This window comes from Bos grunniens, chromosome 9 (genome assembly GCF_055505025.1).
Source record: "Bos grunniens cultivar Pamir isolate PY7600 chromosome 9, Bosgru_T2T1.0, whole genome shotgun sequence".
NCBI lineage: Eukaryota > Metazoa > Chordata > Mammalia > Artiodactyla > Bovidae > Bos > Bos grunniens.
This window is the reverse complement of record NC_141173.1, coordinates 86,683,011-86,701,858: the sequence shown is the minus strand read 5'-3', so window position 1 is coordinate 86,701,858 and position 18,848 is coordinate 86,683,011. Positions and strand designations below refer to the sequence as shown.

Genomic DNA, 18,848 nt, shown 5'->3' with positions numbered 1-18,848 from the left:
TGAGATAAACAAGATTTGAGGTTTATGATCAATTCTTTAAAATAATGCCTCACTTCAGAAGTGCTTCCCTGGTGGCTCAGGTGGTAAAGCGTCTGTTTACAATGCAGGAGACCTGGGTTTGATCCCTGGGTCAGGAAGATCCCCTGGAGAAAGAAATGGCAATCCACTCCAGTACTATTGCCTGGAAAATCCCATGGACAGAGGAGCCTGGTAAGCTACGGTCCATGGGGTCGCAAAGAGTCAGACACGACTGAGTACACTTTCTTCTTTCTTTCTTTCTCACTTCAGAGGAACCCCAGACTCTAAGACTACATGAAATATCCCCCTTTACAAAATGGATTGGGCGAATGGGGAGTAAAACCATGATTTGTAAGTAAGATTTATCATGGTAAAGCTACCTTTATTGAAATCCACCAGGGGATTTAAACTATTCTATCAAAATTCTATACGTAACACAACAATTCCACATGCTAAGTGAAAAGCTGTGGGGAAATGCTGTCATTCCTACATGGAAAAATGCTTATTCCATTTTATTTGTAAACCGAGCATTTCTGAAAAAGGCATGCAAACAGCGGTTGTAATACTGACCTGTAGTGTGAGAAATAGGTGGCTGGAAGAAAAGGAAAGGGTCGCTTTCGGGTTTGTATCAAATACATGTATTATCTACTCAAAATGTTGAATTACACACTTCCTCCTAATTAAAAACACGTTTTTATATCAGTTGCAGTACACTAAGTTGAAAATGATTTTTGTCAAGTTGCTTAATTTCTAGGATATCCCAATCTAGAAGTTTTTCTCTCTCAGTGGAAGACTTGGATTGTTTCCATTTAACTACTGATTACCTATGATATTGGGCAAGTCTGTGTGGACTCAAACTCTTCATTGAAAAAAACGGGCTTAGACTAGAGATGACTTCCAAAATCTCCTTCTGGGCTAAGATACTGTGCTTATGTGACTTGACTGTGCAATATTTGGAAAAAAAAAAGCTGAAATAAGTTGTCAAAGAGAATTTGAATGTGATAGTGAGTTTTGGTGATGTGGCAGAAAATAATGTGGCAGTATAGTTGTGTACAACTACTATTTTCCCAATACATTTTATTGTTAAACCACACCTCATTAATTCCCTTTCATTTCTACTCACCTTTGAAATACCTAGGGAACAACAAAAGAGACAGATTCAACTGAAGAAATTTATTTACTTTTTTTTCTAGGTACATAGATGACATAATTATAGACAAGTTTTGATACATAGGAAAACCCTTCTGTCCACCTCTTTTTGCTAAATGAATCATCACAATAATTTTTACAATTTTTAAAACAATACACAGCTTTCTTGGGCTGAAGCAATCGCAAGAACATATTGGTACTGGTATATTACAGCTACTTACAATGTTTAAGAACAGCAATGGAGAAAAATAAGTTATTTAAATATTGATTTCATATACAGAAAGTGCAATGTTGTTAGTTGTTATATAACTTGCTTGACAGTTTCTTGTTTCTCTATCAATTCAAAATCGAGATAACGTGGACTCAGACTTTTTTTTCTGAAAATAATACAGTACACACATGCAGCGTTGACTTGGTGAACGGACTTGCTGCAATTATGAAAGCAAACTGTGCTCTGTCAGGAACTAATTTTCAACAGACTACTTATTTCCAATTTCACCCATTCCTGGGTACAGGAAAAGAGAAAAGGGCCTCTGACTAAGCCAAGGCCATGAAAAATCTATCTCCTTCTTGGTTATCTGGGAATGTAAGTAGTGGCTGGGGCTGGCTGCATTTCCTTATAGACAGCTTCAAAGAAAAAAGTGACACACAACGGATGTGTAGCTACCTGAGCCGAACTGCCTCTCCAGGTTTCTCTTGTGCTTTCCTACAACAGCAGTGTTCACCCTTCCTCAACATTCTGCACCAAGTGCAATGGATGAAAACCGGATATTGCTGAAGCCGACCACCTGCCTTCCGGCATCCACAGGCGGCCGCGAACCATCTCAGTCAAATGTCACACACAAGCATTCAGGCTTCTCTAAGGTCAATTTAAAAGTTTAAAGCAAAGGAAGACCAAACAAATACTAAAAGTTTAAAAACAAAAGGATTTTAATAAAAAGCACAATAAAGTAAAAATCACCTCAGATCCCACAGACTAGGAAGCCCTTCCACTGAAAATGATTCATGGTCCCTGAATTTCACTTCTAGGCAAAGGCAATGATTTCCAAAGAAGAATGAAAAAAAAAAAATTACGGTTTGGCATTCTTAAAAACTCATATTCAGAAAGTTCACTTTTCTGGCACCTCTTCTACATAAGTGAAAATCTTACGGTGAAAATGAACTAACACCAGGAAATTCACGTACGATTTTCCCTTCTCCTTTGCTCCTATGTATCACCTGACTATAGGACTTCCCTGGTACGTGTGGTCTTTTAGCTCAGCTTCAACTCTGAGCAGGCTCTCTCACAAGTCACGCTGAGGCACCAAAAACATGGGGTGAGGAGCCCATCCATTCTAAAGCACCCTCTCCTTCACTCGTGAAATCCCTTCCAGTGACAGTTACAGGAGAGCCTGCAGCCTCCTTACGCTTTCCATGGAATGTCACATCCCACAGGAATGTCATAATGGGCTGAAGAGTTCAATAGAAATTTGGCTGCTTTAGCTTTTTCTTCTAGTGTTCCACAACTTCTTACATGGCATCTTATAGAAGGTGACTATTATTGAAGAAATATATATTATTCTTTAAAATGCATACCAAAAGCATGAAAAAAAAATATATCACCTGAGAACGTCCTTTTCCTCAGAAATATGGATCCAGATCTATTTTAAAGCAAATGGTAAAATGGCTTTGTAATTCATGAAAACACCTTTCCCACCCCCCTCCCCTGAGGGATATCATTTGTTTTAATGAGTAGATAAAACCTTACAGAACTTTTAAATCACGACTCTAAGCACTTCTACCATAAATGATCATACCCGATGCTTAAAATAGGGCTCATGATGAGAATGTAAAGGAAAATCATTTTATAAGCAACTGGAAACAATAATTTCTGTCTGCCAGAAAATCAGACAATAGATTAAAAGAGAATGCTGAAATCAGTTGGAAAAGAACTGAAAATATGCAACTATTTAATGCTATGCTATGCTAAGTCACTTCAGTCGTGTCCGACTCTGTGCGACCCCATAGACGGTAGCCTACCAGGCTCCCCCGTCCCTGGGATTCTCCAGGCAAGAACACTGGAGTGGGTTGCCATTTCCTTCTCCAATGCATGAAAGTGAAAAGTGAAAGTGAAGTCGCTCAGTCGTGTCCGACTCTTAGCGACCCCATGGACTGCAGCCTACCAGGCTCCTCCGTCCATGGGATTTTCTAGGCAAGAGTACTGGAGTGGGGTGCCATTGCCTTCTCCGAACTATTTAATACATGGCCAATATAGTTTGTTTGGCTCCATAATGAACCTTTATTGTATTTAAGTGAATTACCTAAATAAGATGGAAAACAGTATTTTAACTATAAAACCAGGAAAAAAAATCTTTTAAAATATCTTATAAACTATTTCCCTTTAAAGAACATCTTCCTTAAATATTCAACTGACAATGACTTTTTGCAAAGGTGATCCGTTATCCGATGACCGAATTTTGGAATGGACACGGTCAAGATTCCAAGTCAATACTGCAGCACAATGACCAACATGGCAACAACACTAAACTGATTAAAGATCATAACCTCAACACACAAACAGTCTCTCACACATGATATCTTTGTGAATTTCAGCGAGCTTTTTACCAGATTGGTAGTTAGTTTGAAGTCTGAAAGTCAACATGAATCCTGGCCTGATAAACACCCCTATAAAATAAGCCACGATAGAGTGAGACAATTAGAAAAGCCCATTTCTGTTGGAAACATCCCACATATGTTAGATGGCAGTCTAAGCTGAGGATCTGGAACTACGGTTACAAGGTAGTGAACACTAGGTTAGATAACTGCTTAAAAGCTTACATTAAGGCAAATAAATGCTGATTTGCTAGAAAGCAATTATTAAAACGTCTCTTGTTTACCTAAAGGAGAATAGGGCTTTCTTTTTCCAGTGCAGCCAGATTTTCTTACTTTTGAACACATGAGCCTGGTCAATAGTGTACAATCACTCCCGAGGCTGTTACTTTGGCCTGGCTAAAGCCCGTCTGGGCCTCAGGAACCCTGCAGGGTGACGGAAGGGTGAGGAGCATGCTGAGACACGGGACAGGCAGCCTCTCTCCCTGCCCCCTGCCCTCGCCCAGCGCACCAAGACAAGACTGTGGGCAAAGCATTTGTGGCAAGTCGGCATCTTGGTTCTACTGTATCCTGAAAACAAAACTAAGTGCTTGTCTTTCCTTTGCGGGTCACAGAGAACCACACCAATTTCCTGGAGGGGGCTTTTCTGGAGAAGAGAAGGTCATCAGTCCCGTGCCAAGATTCCGAGTTCTGCTGGCAGCACACTGGGCCTTTCTCCTGGGTCTGGTCTGCGTGTCCAGCCAAGGAGGAATTGCATCAGCATCATGAGCACAGTGAACGGGTGGCTCTTGTCCAGGGAGGCCCATTTCGGGCCTGGCTACATGGCCTCCGGGCCTGGTGGCAGTTTGAAGAGTCTGGCTGCAGACACGAGCTTGCTTATGTGTCTCTCCTCTGTGATGCCAGCCTCCTGAAGGCAAGTGTGGGACAGAGAAGGCACTTGGCCCAGGGTGCTAAAGCCCGCCTCAGAGAGGGCGCTGGCATACATGGGCAGACCGATGGAAACCAGCCAATCTGACACGGACGACACGTAGCCGGGAGAGAGGGGCTTCCTGCAGATTTCTGTGAGTCCACCGCTTGGGATCTAGGTAAACAAAGAAAGCGATTTCATCAAGATTTGACTGGTGCCACTGGAGAGCTCTTTCTTCTCTGCCTAAGAGGAGAACTACTGAAATATTATATTTAATACTACACTATCAGAAAGGGATAATACCATGAGATGTCAAAGCATTAAGAATTCTTTCTTGGCTTTGTTCTTTCAAGGTGAGACATATCCTCAAGAAAGTGTCTGAGGTCCTTGGAATTAGATCTAACCCCAATTATGTGTGGAAGTCTCCAAACCATCACCATTTACGTTTCTGGCTATTTTGTCTCATGGTGGTCACACCTCTTCAATCAATGATCCCTATGGTGACTGAAGAAGTAAACCTATGTGATAGTGTGAAAAAATAAGATACCCAGAAAAGCAATGATACTCATGTAGATTTTCTTCTGTATTTTGAATCTACATTAACATCCAGAAAATTAAGCATTAATTAAACTAAGCATTAAAATTAATCAATTATAAAGAATTAAAAATACACTAATAAATGTTGGCTAGGGCAGGTAAATGGACATTTATACTTGACTTCTGTGAAGGCCAAGTGAGATAACTCTCAGAAAGGCAATTTACCACCAAATGTGCAAGTTCTTGAGATTTTCTGAAGTCTTAATGAAGCAAATCCTCTTAAAGGACTACATCCTCAGAAATTAGTCAACAAAGTCTATAGAATTTATTAACCAGGACATTCTTCATTCAATTATTTAAAATAAAAGTTTGGGGAAAAAATCTAAATGTCTTAAAAGTATGGAATTAGCCGAACTAAGACACACCTACTAGAACATTTTGAAACATGAATAATATAAAAAACTTTTCAGTAACAAAGAAATAGGTTCACAAATCTGATAACTGAAAACATTAAGGTTTCCAACTGTACATGTACTATTATACACCTGCAGAGAAATAACCAAATGGATTTTTTTTTTTTCCACAGTTCTGGGAGATAATTTTCACCTTTTTCTTTCAGAAACTGTATTTTTAAAACTCTGCAGGCTGAATACGTATTACTTTCCCCCAGGTATCTCCCTTTGATATCTTATAAGGAATCCTGGTCTACTCAGTGGCTACCAGCATGCCCATCATTAAGCCCTACAACTGAATGGACTTCAGAAAGCTGGGTGAGGGGAGCCCTAAACCGTGGGCTGCTCACCGCCATGCGGTGCTGCTTCCGAAGCAGCTTGACACGGATCTGGTCCATGTTGGTGGCGACATCCCTTTCCGGCTGGTCTAAGTCTTCTGCATATCTCTGCACCAGGGCCTCAGGAATTCCACAGCGGCCGTGCTGTGAGCGAGAACAGAAATCTCTCAGCAAGGGTTGCAAGGATCTTTTTCTTTCTCCAAGAACAGCAAACATAAGGTAGGACAAGACATTTAGCTACTAGAAGTAGGACCAACAGTTTTAATTTGAAGTGCATATATTTTCTTTAGTGTCAGGACAAACATTTTAGAGATAATATTTTACATCTGTATCTTTTAGGTAGTGATGAGCTCTGGAAATAACGTCTTGAAAGATGGTTAAAGTAGAACACAATCACCCTCCATTGTGGGGTCTAAGGTCCTCACCTCACTCTACGTGATCATTTTGCAAAAGGTTACTCCCTGAAGGGCAAACTTGTGCTCTATAGATCATCTACTGTTGGTCTCTCAGCTACAAAGAGTTATACTAGGCCAGCATTTACTGTACAGTAGAATTCCCACTACTTTCCACTCAAAGGGGTTCATTCACTAAATATTAAGGCAGAGGAGGAGTATTTTATCATAACGCATTCAAGGTCATAAGGCGCTTATAACAAAGACTCTCAGGAATACATTAAAACAATTCATGCATTTCTAGGACTAACATACAGCTACATCTGTTTTCATGTATTTGTCTTCAAAGTCATTTTGATATTGGTAGATGTACTCTGGGCTTCCCCAGTGGCTCAGAGGTAAGGATCCTCCTGCAATGCAATGAGACTCAGGTTCAACCCCTGGGTGGGGAAGATTCTCTGGAGGAGGAAATGGCAACCCACTCCAGTGTTCTTGCTGGGAAAATTCCATGGATAGAGGAGCTTGGCAGGCTATAGTCCACAGCATCTCAGAGTTGAAAAGGACTGAGTGACTGAGCACACACGCACAGTTCTACATGTTTGTTTGTGTTTTTCACAAATGAGAAATAGTTTTCATTATAGTTCTCAATGTTTTTAGTACAATGGGGTATTTTATATAATCTTTTATCCCCAGTTAACCATACAGGTATCATACAGTATAATATTACATCTGAATGATGCTAAGTAGCGCTTCAGTCATGTCCAACTCTGTGACCCCATGGGACTGGGGCCCACCAGGCTCCTCTGTTACCTAGAGAATCCTAGGTAAGAATACTGGAGTGGGTTGCCATTTCCTTCTCCAGAAGATCTTCCTGACCCAGGGGTCAAACCTTCATCTCTTTTATCTCCTGCACTGGCAGGCGTGTTCTTTACCACCAGTGTCACCTGGGAAGTCCCATTTACATCTGAATAGGGCTCCACTGGAGAAGGCAATGGCACCCCACTCCAGTACTCTTGCCTGGAAAATCCCATGGATGGAGGAGCCTGGTAGGCTGCAGGCCATGGGGTCATGAAGAGTCAGACACAACTGAGCGACTTCACTTTCAATTTTCACTTTCATGCATTGGAGAAGGAAATGGCAACCCACTCCAGTGTTCTTGCCTGGAGAATCCCAGGGACGGGGGAGCCTGGTGGGCTGCCGTCTCTGGGGTCGCAGAGTCAGACACAACTGAAGCGACTTAGCAGCAGCAAGGCTCCACAGTTTTCAAAATAGATTTACATTGATATTATTAACATTTTCTCCTATTAATACTTCTAAGAGGTACTTACGAAGGTTATTATTAATTCAATTTTACATCCAATGAAACGAAATGGGGATTTGTTAAAGTTTAAATACAAATATGTTGAGTAACACATGGAAACTGGAGCTTTGTTTCAGGACCTGGTTCTAGTAATGACTGATAGGTCTCCTTGCAAAGAACAGGTGGCCAAAATTAAATACAAACAAGTGAAAGAAGAGAAGGGAAAGAAAAAGAAATCCCCCAAGGCTGTGTTTGCATTTAATCTGGGCACTGTGCTCCTTGTTCAACTGAACACCCAGCGCGGGGTGACAAGGGCCCCCTGCCCTGCCACTGTCTGCCACCAGCTGCCATCGGGGGACAATGACATTGTTCCTGCCTGGCACCCCCAATTTACAGGGGTGGGGGGCCAGGGCCTCGGATACCTTATCAGAATAGGGCTCCTCGGTGAGGTCAATGCCTTCCGCCCGCAGCTTGTTCTCAGTGAGCATTTCTAGGTCCAGCCCGCGGGCGCAGGAGACCTTCCTGGCCAGCGCGGGCCCGAGCCGCACGCCGTGCTCCTGGAGGCTGGCGCTCTCGGGCAGCTCCGACAGCCAGGGTGGTGGCCTGGTGCTTGGTGGGCTGCCTGGCTCCGGCCCCGGGGGAGGCCTGGCCACCGCCACCACCAGGGGACAGTCGCTGGGGCCGCCAGGGCTGCCCTTTTTAAGCGGCAGGCTGGGTGCGTCGGGGCTGGGGACGCCGGGGGGACCAGGAGGGACAGGATGCAGCCCGTTGGCGAGGCGCTCCCTGCTCTTCTTGGCGGGAACGGGCGGAGGCTGGACAGGAGGTTTGGCCTGCGTTCTGACCTCGGGGCCCCTCTGCTCAGCGTCCATGCCTTCTTTGGTGCCCGGGGGGTGATGTGTTCCTTCGAAATCGAGTCCTTTCCTATGACCCTCCAGAGGCGTCCGTGTTAAACTGGGTTTAATGGCAGGAGGCTGGGTGTCAAAGGTTTTGGGCAAACATGGAGGGGGGGATGCACCCCGTGAAAAGGGCCCCATTGGGCCATCCAGTTTCTTAGCAGTCGTTTTCTGAGGTTCAGAAAATCTCTTGCTTTGGGTCAGTAGCAGTGCATTGTCAACAGCAGAATCTCGTTTGGGGCTTGGAACCTTTGTGACGGAGGGGGCTGTCTTTTGTGGCACTTCAGGTACAATCTCAGGAGAGGGTTCTGTCACCTCGCCAGGCACATCTTTCTCAGGCTCTCCTTGAAGGTCGTCCAGGGAGTGGGACCGGGGCCAAGTCTCCACGGTCTGTGGGCCCTCCAGGGTCTCACAGCTCCGGCAGATGGAAACGGGGAGACTCCTTCGGTTTTTATTCAGATCAGTCACACACGGGGGATCACAGCTCTTGGAGGCGAGAGGGGTGAGACCACCGCCCAGCCTCCCCTCCCCTCCCTGCTTCAAAGCGTCCACTGACTTCGTCAAAGGCAAGGTTGGGTAGTTGCCCAGCTGGTTCCTGTTGAAAGACTTCAAGCTGGACTCGGTTGATGACTTGGCAGAGAGGCCGGTTTTCCGAGTCTTGCCTACAAGGCAAGGAGAGATTTTTTACAATCGCATCTTAAAAAGCAAATCAATCAAATTGATGTAAAAGGTGCGCTAACGTTATTGAAATCTCCAACTCCCATATCCCGTTGTGGAATTACACTAAGGACATAAAATCACCACTGGTGATGTAGAGCTACTGTGGTTCCATTTTTATTTTTTAGAAAGAATTTTTAGTCTTATTAAAGGACTCAGGGAAATGAAAATTAATTGAGTTATGTGGAAAGAAAATATGCTGTGTCAGGCAATAATATAAATCTAGGCCTAATGTCTGTTCGCAGCTGTAGTCAGTATGGAAGAAGGCATATCCATATCCCACTAAGGAACCACACTGATGGGATTTCTGATTAGAGTACAGTTTCCTAAGACCATGGTTGCAAAGGAGACAGGTTCATTACATAGGGGAATCTCCAACCTCTGGGATCAAAGGCCCCATAATCTTAGGTGGAGCTGATATAATAGTAGCAGAAATAAAGGGTGCAATAAATATAATGCACTTGAATCACCCCCAAAACATCCCTCCCTCCATCCTTGTCCATGGAAAAATTGTCTTCCAGGAAACCGGTCCTTGGTGCCAAAAAAGGTAGGGGACCATTGCTTTAAATGGTATCCCCCCAAGGTTCACCGGTGACCACTGAACCCTCAAAACGTCTTTCAAGCCCTCACTGCTTTTTGTTTTGTTCAAGCGTGTAAAATAAATGTATCCTGCAAACCATCAGCCAATCCTGCTAACAATGAGTAAACAAGCTTAGGTGAGTCTACTGCCAGAGAGTCTTTAAGATACCAATACGGTTCTAATAACCACTGAAGCAACAGACCTCATTAAAGTAAACTAACTGTCAGGCTGATAACTAAACTTATCAACCAGTCACAGTCTACTTACTTAACGATTGTTGACTGATACTAACTGCTTCTTCTCCTTGATGAACAGTGCTGCCCACGGTAACACTGAGGGCACCTGATCCCCGTCCACTTAGGACTCCCTTTCTGTTTGAGACAAGTAAGCCGTCTGGAATTTCCTACGGACTACCTCTGGGCTGTTAGGACAGGGAAACAACGAACAAGACTCATGGCCCTCAAATGGTCCTCTCCCTTGATTTCGCTCTGTTCTTCGGTCATGCAGCTGAGGCATTTAAGATACCGCTGCTCGTGTGGCCCTGATGGATGGTCTACCTGGTAAATTGTTTTCCTTATGGACCTAATAGTTCCCAACAGTCAAATGTTGGTTTTTATTGAGAAAAGGAAAGGACATAGGAGACACACAATTTCGGTTTTACGGCTGCAGGTATTTTAGACGGAATTTATTCGCCTCACACAGCAGTCAGCAGAGGCTAACTGGAAAGGAGAACGGTGAAGAGGTCAGAAAGGAAAAGATTACCACAGCGTTCATAATGGTAAGAAAATTGTCTTTTTTTCAGAACATTGTACTTTTGAAATCAGTGATTTTCAAAGTAGGAGGATCCTTTGTAATGAAGCTTCATTTATAAAACAGAGCAAAGTTGAAGTGTGGAGGTCGCTCAAGGCTGAGGCCCAGCCCCTCTACCGTGGCCACCATCACTCACCCCACCAAGCGCCCCCTCCGGGCCTCTGGGGCTTGCAGGATCCCAAAGATCATAGATAAAAACCAGAGATTCAAGCAGCATGAGCTCCCGAATCAGAAGTTACAAACTGCACAAGAGGCACTGCTGCTGTAAACCTGGTGTTTACTTCTCCACTCAGTGAAAATACTCTCCTAGTAAAACCAGAGCAAAATTGTGCAGCTTGGTTTCATGTGTGAAAAAGCAAAGGTTGGGAGAGGTACCATATCCTTAACTATTTTGTGGATAAAGCAGAAAAGTTCGGGCAGAAAATGTCAAAATCTAGTTCGAAAACATCTTACTTTTAAAGTGCTTTTAGTTGGTTTGAATTGTGGACTTCTAGCAATTTCCTATCTACACTCTATACTTCTCTGCTTTTCAAAGTGAAATTGATGGTTGATCCTATTGGTCCAAAACCTGTTTACCGAATGTCTTTTCATTAAACTATGAAATGCATTAAACTATGGAAGATATAAGTAAACCACTGATTCAAACTGAGTCCATCATTTGTAGTGGGTGTGGGACCTGCTCCGCAAACTAAAAATACATATTCTCCAATAGCTTTCAAAAACTAGACCATGAGGAGGGCTGGCCCAATGTGTAAAGTTTTGGGCACCATAACTCTGAGCCCCTAGTCATGCATGCTCTCTGAATGGGAAGGAAGTACCATATCAGATGTGGGTAATTATATTCTTTCTGTCTAGCTGGTCTGAAGTTTTGAGATTTTTTTTTTCTAATGAAAATGTAATATTTATGATTTAATCACGTACCCTTCATTCAGAGATCTAGCTTTCATAACAATTAAGCAATATTTGAGTAAAGTCAGACTTTTCACATTATTTTAATATGAATTTAAATATTTTCCTACTGAAATGATGATATACTGCTGCCATGATGTATCTGTTTACAGAAGGAGTCACTGTGCTACTGCAGTCCCCGATCTGAATGTTCAGGGCCAGGCCTGCTTGGGTTTACTATTTAAGAAGAAAAACTGAGGTGATGGATGATAATGATCTGAAGAAACCAAACTTTCATGCCCTTGTTTTGTAACAATGTTCTCAGCAGAGCTTCTCGAAATTCTCATATTGAAATGAGAGACTCATGAACGACAGTCCTAAGGCCTAGGATATTCCTGCTCCTCAGAACAAATAAGCAAACAAATAGGCAAAGAGATCTTTTATGGAATATGTTGCCTTTTTCCAACATACTGAAGGAAGCTCCACCTTCCTTCATCCAATCCATGATTTGTGAAGGTACTTATGATAACATATACAAACTATATATATAACATATACAAACCAATCCCTTCTGGCTTGAAGTTCAACTAAGCCCAAATACCCCTGGCTGATGTATGATGACATTAAGTAGTTAAGAGTTTGGACTTGAAAATGCTTATGGTATTGGAAAGTCAGGTCTTTTGTTTACCATTCAGACTTCCCTGGCAGTTCAGTGACTTCCTGGCAGTTCAGTGGTTAAGACTCTGTCTTCCAATGCACAGGGCTCAGGTTCCATTATTTGTCGGGGAACTAAGATCCTACATGCTATGTGGTGTGGCAAAACAAAAAAAATTGTCTGCCATTGACTGCAAGACCATTAGGAGCCAGAGTGGTGCCAAGAGGAAGAGAAGGAGAGCTTCAGTTATTGTTCAGTTTCTCTTTAGCATCTTCACTTATAAAATATGCACTGCAGGATTTGAGTGATAATTAGCAAATTGCATACATATGCACCTAGCCCACTGCTTCATTCATAATCAGTGTTTACAAAATGCTAGGTATTTTTGATATATTACTACTTTACTGAAGTCTTGCTGCTACTGCTAAGTCACTTGAGTCGTGTCCGACTCTGTGCGACCCCATGGACTGCAGCCCACCAGGCTCCTCCGCCCATGGAGCTATAAAAGAGAAACTCGTATTACCGATTTCAGAGGTAAGGGCAAGGGATGGTTGGAGATGTAATTTGACCCAAGTCTTTGGCTATGCACTCCAGGTCTCCCCACTGTAAACCCCCTTGAGTTTTTTCATGGTCCAGAGAGAGAGGGAGGGCTAACCTCCGAGAGTTGCAAGACAATGGGAAGTTTGGGGTCCCTTTCTCTAACACACAAGTTTAAGCTCTTTCCAGTTAGGCGCTACTGCAGGATGGAAGAGTAACTAATGAAAAGATCTCTCTACTCATCTCTCAGCATCATCCATTGCCTAGGTTCTTGAGAGATTTTCCTCCCACCTAAGGATCTGAATCGAGCACCAGTCGCCCTGGAAAAGCTCCTCTCCCTATTTCTAGTTTTCTCAAAAGCAATGGCTCAGGCTGAGGAAGAAAGATAGTTATTAGCCAAAGCACAGACACCAAGAAATAGCCCAGAAGGCTTGCGTGTGACCATGCAGTTGTGATTATCTGTGCTGACAGTACCGTTTTCCAAATTCTCACTGCTTTCATAGCATCCTGAGTCTCGTGGAGAGCATCCGCTCAAGCCCTGGCTGTCAACAAGCAGCTTCTCCTGGGATCCGGACTGGTCGCTGTTACCTAGAGAAGATGAACACACGGCATGGGATTGTAAGGGGAATGAAAAAAAAAAAAGCAGTTTTCAAATCCATTGCATCCTAATTTTATCCTCAGTTCTCACCATACATTTTTGAAGACTGAGATTTTGGAAGAAAACCAATTAAATGAGTGAGATCAGGACGTTTTTCTTTTCAAATCAAGTATCACAGGAAGCTAAGGCCGGAGAGACAGCACAGAGGTGAAATGTCTTCTAAGTCACTCGGAGGATAACTGGCCTCAGGTCAACCAGGGAGAGGAGAAATTCAGAGCATCATATCAAAAGTGGGGGGAAAGCAACCACAGTCCTTTCTGAGGGCTGATACCACCAAGCAGGAGCAGAGAGTGAATAAATGGCCTTTTCACAAGGAGGAATTAGGCTGTATATGCTTTGTAGAAATCTAGAAGATTTGTGCTTCAAATAAGTTCCCACCTTTCCAAGTTTGGGAGCTGATATAAAAGTGAGCGTCAGACCCCCCTGGTAGTACAGTGGAGTAAGAATCCACCTGCCACTTCGGGAGACATGGGTTGGATCCCTGGCCTGGGAGGATCCCACATGTTGTGTAGCAACTAAGCCCCTGCCCCACAACTACTAAAGCCCGCACGCCTAGAACCCGTGCTCCGCAATAAGAGAAGCCACCACAATGAGAAGCTTCTCACAAAGGGAGCAAGGCTGCCATAAAGGGGACATTAACCCCTAACCCCATGAGGAGTGAGTGAGTGAAGTCGCTCAGTTGTGTCCGACTCTTTGTGACCCCATGGACTATAGCCTACCAGATTCCTTCATCCATGGAATTTTCCAAGCAAGAGTACTGGAGTGGGTTGCCATTTCCTTCTTCAGAGGATCTTCCCGACCCAGCGATCGAACCCAGGTCTCCCACATTGCAGGCAGACGCTTGTACCGTTTGAGCCACCAGGAAGGTTAACCCATGAGGGGCCATGGGCAAATCCTTTTGCTACGAATAGGTTGGAGGGTTTTTCCTCCTTTTTCCTTTTCCCTTTGTCTTGGGTTAGCATTTCTATTCCCGCACACAAAAGGTATGACAGGAAAAGCTGAAAACACCCTCCAACTTGGAAACTGAGTACAGAATACCCTTAAGGTGGGTGACGGAAGGTTGAACGTCCTCATCCTAAGGTATCCTTCTAGAGAGAAGCATCAGATGCTTTCTGCTGCAAGTCAGCCTATAGAAAATCACATGGGAAGTCGCATGGGCCTTCATCACCCAAGCTGTGCAGCTCTGTACATTCTGTAAGTGGAACAGCTGACCTTATGCAGGTTCAAGGTTACAGGGAGATCGTCTTTCAATCATAAGACAGACTAAATGCTTGGTTGATAAAACAGGAAACAATACATTTTCTACATAAAATAAGTAGTTGATGAATGGCTCTATTTTTCTCTTCACTCCCCTTCCTCCATCTCTCTCTCTCTCACACACACACACACACAAAACCAGAAATCTGATGTCTCTTCTCATCATTAAAAAAAAGTTGTGGGAAGACTGAGGGCTGCCACATACACACCAGCTGTTCCTACTGTCCACTGACCACTTCCTGTTTGTATTTCTCACAAGGAAAGCATTTTATAACAGAAATCTTGGCAGATAAGCCCTTGAATTAGAGCACCAAAATAAGAAATGCTATTTTAAAAGTGATTAACGTAAAATTAACTAATTGGTAGCACAAGAGCAAACCCTTTCCCCTCCTCCACATTGAAAGTGGAACATTCTAGCGTGGTGTCCTCATTGTATGGAAGAGTCTGCGGATTTGGAATAGCCTCTGTTCTAGCCTAGCATGTTATTTAGGAAAATGATACTTGTAAAATAAGGGCTTTGAGCTATCAGTTACAACCCAGGAAGAGGAATCAATGCAGTTTGTCCCTGGTGAGATAGGTCCGTGCATTGCAGCGGCCAAAACAGACTCCAAAGTGCTGACCGATGGGAATAAAACAGAAAAGTTGTCCCCATAATTGCAGGAAAATGAGGACTGTGCCTGAAACTTTGGGAATGCCAGCCTACCACACAGTGGCATAATAACCTGAAGTTATTATGGGGAGTGAAGGGGTCCTTTGCAGTGCCTGAAAACATGTCAAGGAGATAGAGCCACCTTCTTCTTTCTCAAGGAGATAGAGCCACTTTCTTCCTGAAGGATACAATCAGCGGCTACTTGCAGGAATCCCACTATCAAATTTAGCAATATTCCCTAAAACTAAAAGCCAGTGTTTCCCAGGCAGGTTGTCCTTCCTTAGGGAGAGTGAAGGGGAGGGGCATCTCTTAGATAGACTGCAAATCAAGGTCTTTTCCTCTCCCACGTTCACTAACATTAATGCCAAGGCACAAAGGAAGAAAAAAGTGAGCTAGATCCATGAACATTCTCACAGTCAAGTTGAATGAAGCACTGGGCTTGGGGCTAAAACCTCATTTGGACATGACTTGAATTTGGACTAAAGCTTTCCTCCATCTCATCACACACACACACACACAGAGGAAGGAAAAGCATGCTAAGACATTGATGAGACATCCAAACATCAAAAGGTACTTATGCCCTGAGGACATGTGCCATTTTTCTGGAGCGTAGTTCTCTTGGGAAAAGAATGGGATTCTTGGATAGCAGGCCTTCCAATGGGCTTGCAAATTTATGTCTTTAAAAAGTAAGGATTGAAGCACAACAAAATGTTAACTTTAGTTGGATTTACGAAGTCGATATGTGGATTTGTTTTTTCTCTCTACTTCCCCGCCTATTTGACGTAATTCCTGATTACAATTCTTGTGAAAATGATTTTCTTAAAAGACAGCTTTCATTTGGCAGATCAAGGAGAATGGGTTTGGGATCAGTGGAAGGAATTGCTCTGGCACAATGAGAGTCTTTCCTGAATGGAGGAACCCTGTGGGAAGGCTGGCATTCCCCATGCACAGATGCAGTGAGAGAAGCTGGACCCGCCTGACTGCCAAGCAATAAGGCAGGTGTGTGTCTTGCTTCTGTGGGAGCTGAGATGGAAGATGAGTGAGACATCTCAGATCTCAGCAGATCTCTGGATCTGTCAACTCTAACAGAAACTGATGTGTTCCTAAGTTATCAGTTACTTAGCGTACTTCTAAGGCACAATGAATTTAGAATTGCTGAGTGCAGATTCTTCTCATCCTAGGGTAATCCTGGATCCAGGCTCTCAATGCTCACTGGCACCCTTGAGTCCTCCAGGGCCTTTATTTTAGAACCGCTAAAAAGAAGTTCCACATTATATATAAAGGATGTTCTCAACGGTGGCACAGCACAGATTCAAAATGAGATTTATGAAGAAGCAGTGAGGCTTCCTTACACTACTGGGTGGGCATCATGACAGGCAAATATCCCCTTACCTATAAAAAATCCCTGGGGCAGATCTCAGGACATGATCCCAGGAAAGACAAGGAGCCCCAGCCCTTGAGACAGACCCTGCCTTATATACTCAGAATTCAGCTTTGCTCCTTCTATGTTTGAATGCTAGAGGAAACATAACGGATGGGGTTTATCAACCAGCTGTTCTCAGTGGCTGAGGAAGAGCAAATGAACTATTTTATAGAGCAGATGTGGTCCAGGAGACTAGATAATTAACTATTAATTGATATCAATATAGCTGGTCAGCCTCACCAGGCACTGGGCCAGGCTCTGACACAACCTGGTCACGGGGCAACCCCTCACCCATGGTGTCTCCTGGGAAACTCCAATCCTAAAGAGACCCGGTTATAAATTGATATTAACTACGGAACACAGTTCCCTCCAAATCTATCCCCGAAGGCAGTGTGTTTATCTAGGGCTCAGACACCTATCTGACGGTGTGTCATCAGTTAATTTAGAGGGACAACCTATTAATCAGAAGTGAATTTAACTGCACTGAGACACTTCTGTGTCTCTTGAGTCTGGTACATTCAGTAATGCACAATTTTTTTTCCACCATTAACCATGGGTTTGGTGTGTCTTTTAGCAATGGAAATGCTATTAGCTACTGATATCCCTGAAGCAGAGCACACGAAAGAAAATACATTTGAATTCAATCACTGGAAAGGATGCTTCCCCCTTCATGATGAATAATCTCAGGAATATTTTTGATGTCAGACAGAAGAATAAAGAGCAAGATAAGACTGGGTTAATGGAGCAAAGGATACAGTGTATTCAAATAGACTATATAAAAGCTGTGAGCTCACTGAATTCTGTTCATGGACTGTAAAAATGAGCTATCATTTTGGCAGAGAAATTGCAATATGGAATTCTCTGCTCTACATATTCGCTCGAGATGATTCCCTGCTTCTTTAATGCAAGCTGATGAATTTCATTTATTCATTAACTAACTCATTCAATCAGAAAACAACTCCAACTCCTCATGTGCTTTGAGAAGTAAATAACCCTTGGCAGGACAGGATACCCCAAGTTTGTCAGTCACTTTTGCACCTGGGTATTTTAATGACCTCCTAAAGGCTGTATATTCCACCAGCCCCCAAGGTGGCATGAACTATGTGTCTTAAGAAAAAAAGAAAAAGTCCAAATAAAGAAAGAAAAATACAATTCAATATTCAGTGAAAAAGTACTGGGTAGTAAGATTTTCTTTTGCTCCTGCATTGGCATTGGGAATCTATGTCTTTGTGCTGTTTGACATAATACAAAATTGACCTTGGCTGTGGAAAGAGTAGGGCTTCCCTGGTGGATCAGATAAGGAATCAGCCTGCAATACAGGAGACCCTGGGTTCGATCCCTGGGTCAGGAAGATCCCCTGGAGAAGAAAATGGCAACCCACTCCAGTATTCTTGCCTGGAACATTCCACAGACAGAGGAGCCTGGCAGGCTACAGTCTGTGGGGTCACAAAGAGCTGGACACGACTCAGTGACCAACACGTTCACATTTTGGAAAGAGAAAGATCAAATGAGGGACTCTGGGGACATAAGCACATATTAGCAGCTTACGGGAGCCTCCTGGTGACCTGAGAATGTGATGGATCTCACTGAACACATCTGGGCTGTGAGGGACTTACTGTCATATTCCTGTAACAGCTCCACTGCTGTCAAGAGAACAGCTCTGTGCTCTGGGTCCCTGATATTTAACTCGTCCAAGTCCTCCTCCTCTAGGAGCTTAAAGGTGTCCAGATCTTCATAGCCATTGAACAGGAAAGTGGGCATGTGCTCCTGGGAGGGAATTAAGACAGAAGAGAGTCAGCAGCTCAGCTGCATGGTCCAGGACCAAAAACCAGTCTCAAACCCTGAACTCTTTTTCCACAGCCACTCTGATGCTAATTCAAAAATTAATAAGCATCTTTCTGACAGTCTGTACCCCCCAGTTCTACAGCTCAGTGGGCAAGCAGAGCACTTCACTAACCATGGGTTAAGAAAGTGTACACTGAAAGCTGAGGTGGACTCCACTGGCCTGCATTTTAATTGTGCCCTTGCTGTGAGCTGATGCCTGCAATGCCACCCAGCGTGTGGTGGAAGAGACACTTCTTTCATCTGGAGCCACTGAA

The 18,848-nt window shown here is 43.5% G+C and overlaps 1 protein-coding gene across 9 annotated transcripts in view; it reads right to left on the bottom strand.

The window, feature by feature from the left end:
• Window positions 1-1,176: 1,176 nt before the first annotated feature.
• Window positions 1,177-18,848, bottom strand: part of SASH1 (SAM and SH3 domain containing 1) — a 586,122-nt gene continuing 568,450 nt past the window's right edge. For all 9 annotated transcript variants that reach the window (XM_086318216.1, XM_086318211.1, XM_086318217.1 and 6 more), the window contains 5 exons: window positions 18,366-18,516; window positions 13,237-13,350; window positions 8,105-9,237; window positions 6,003-6,134; window positions 1,177-4,837 (listed from right to left, as the gene is read on the bottom strand). In XM_086318216.1, the coding sequence (XP_086174342.1) occupies window positions 4,574-4,837; window positions 6,003-6,134; window positions 8,105-9,237; window positions 13,237-13,350; window positions 18,366-18,516 (1,794 nt within the window). In that variant the 3' untranslated portion in view covers window positions 1,177-4,573. The remainder of the gene's footprint in view (window positions 4,838-6,002; window positions 6,135-8,104; window positions 9,238-13,236; window positions 13,351-18,365; window positions 18,517-18,848) is intronic.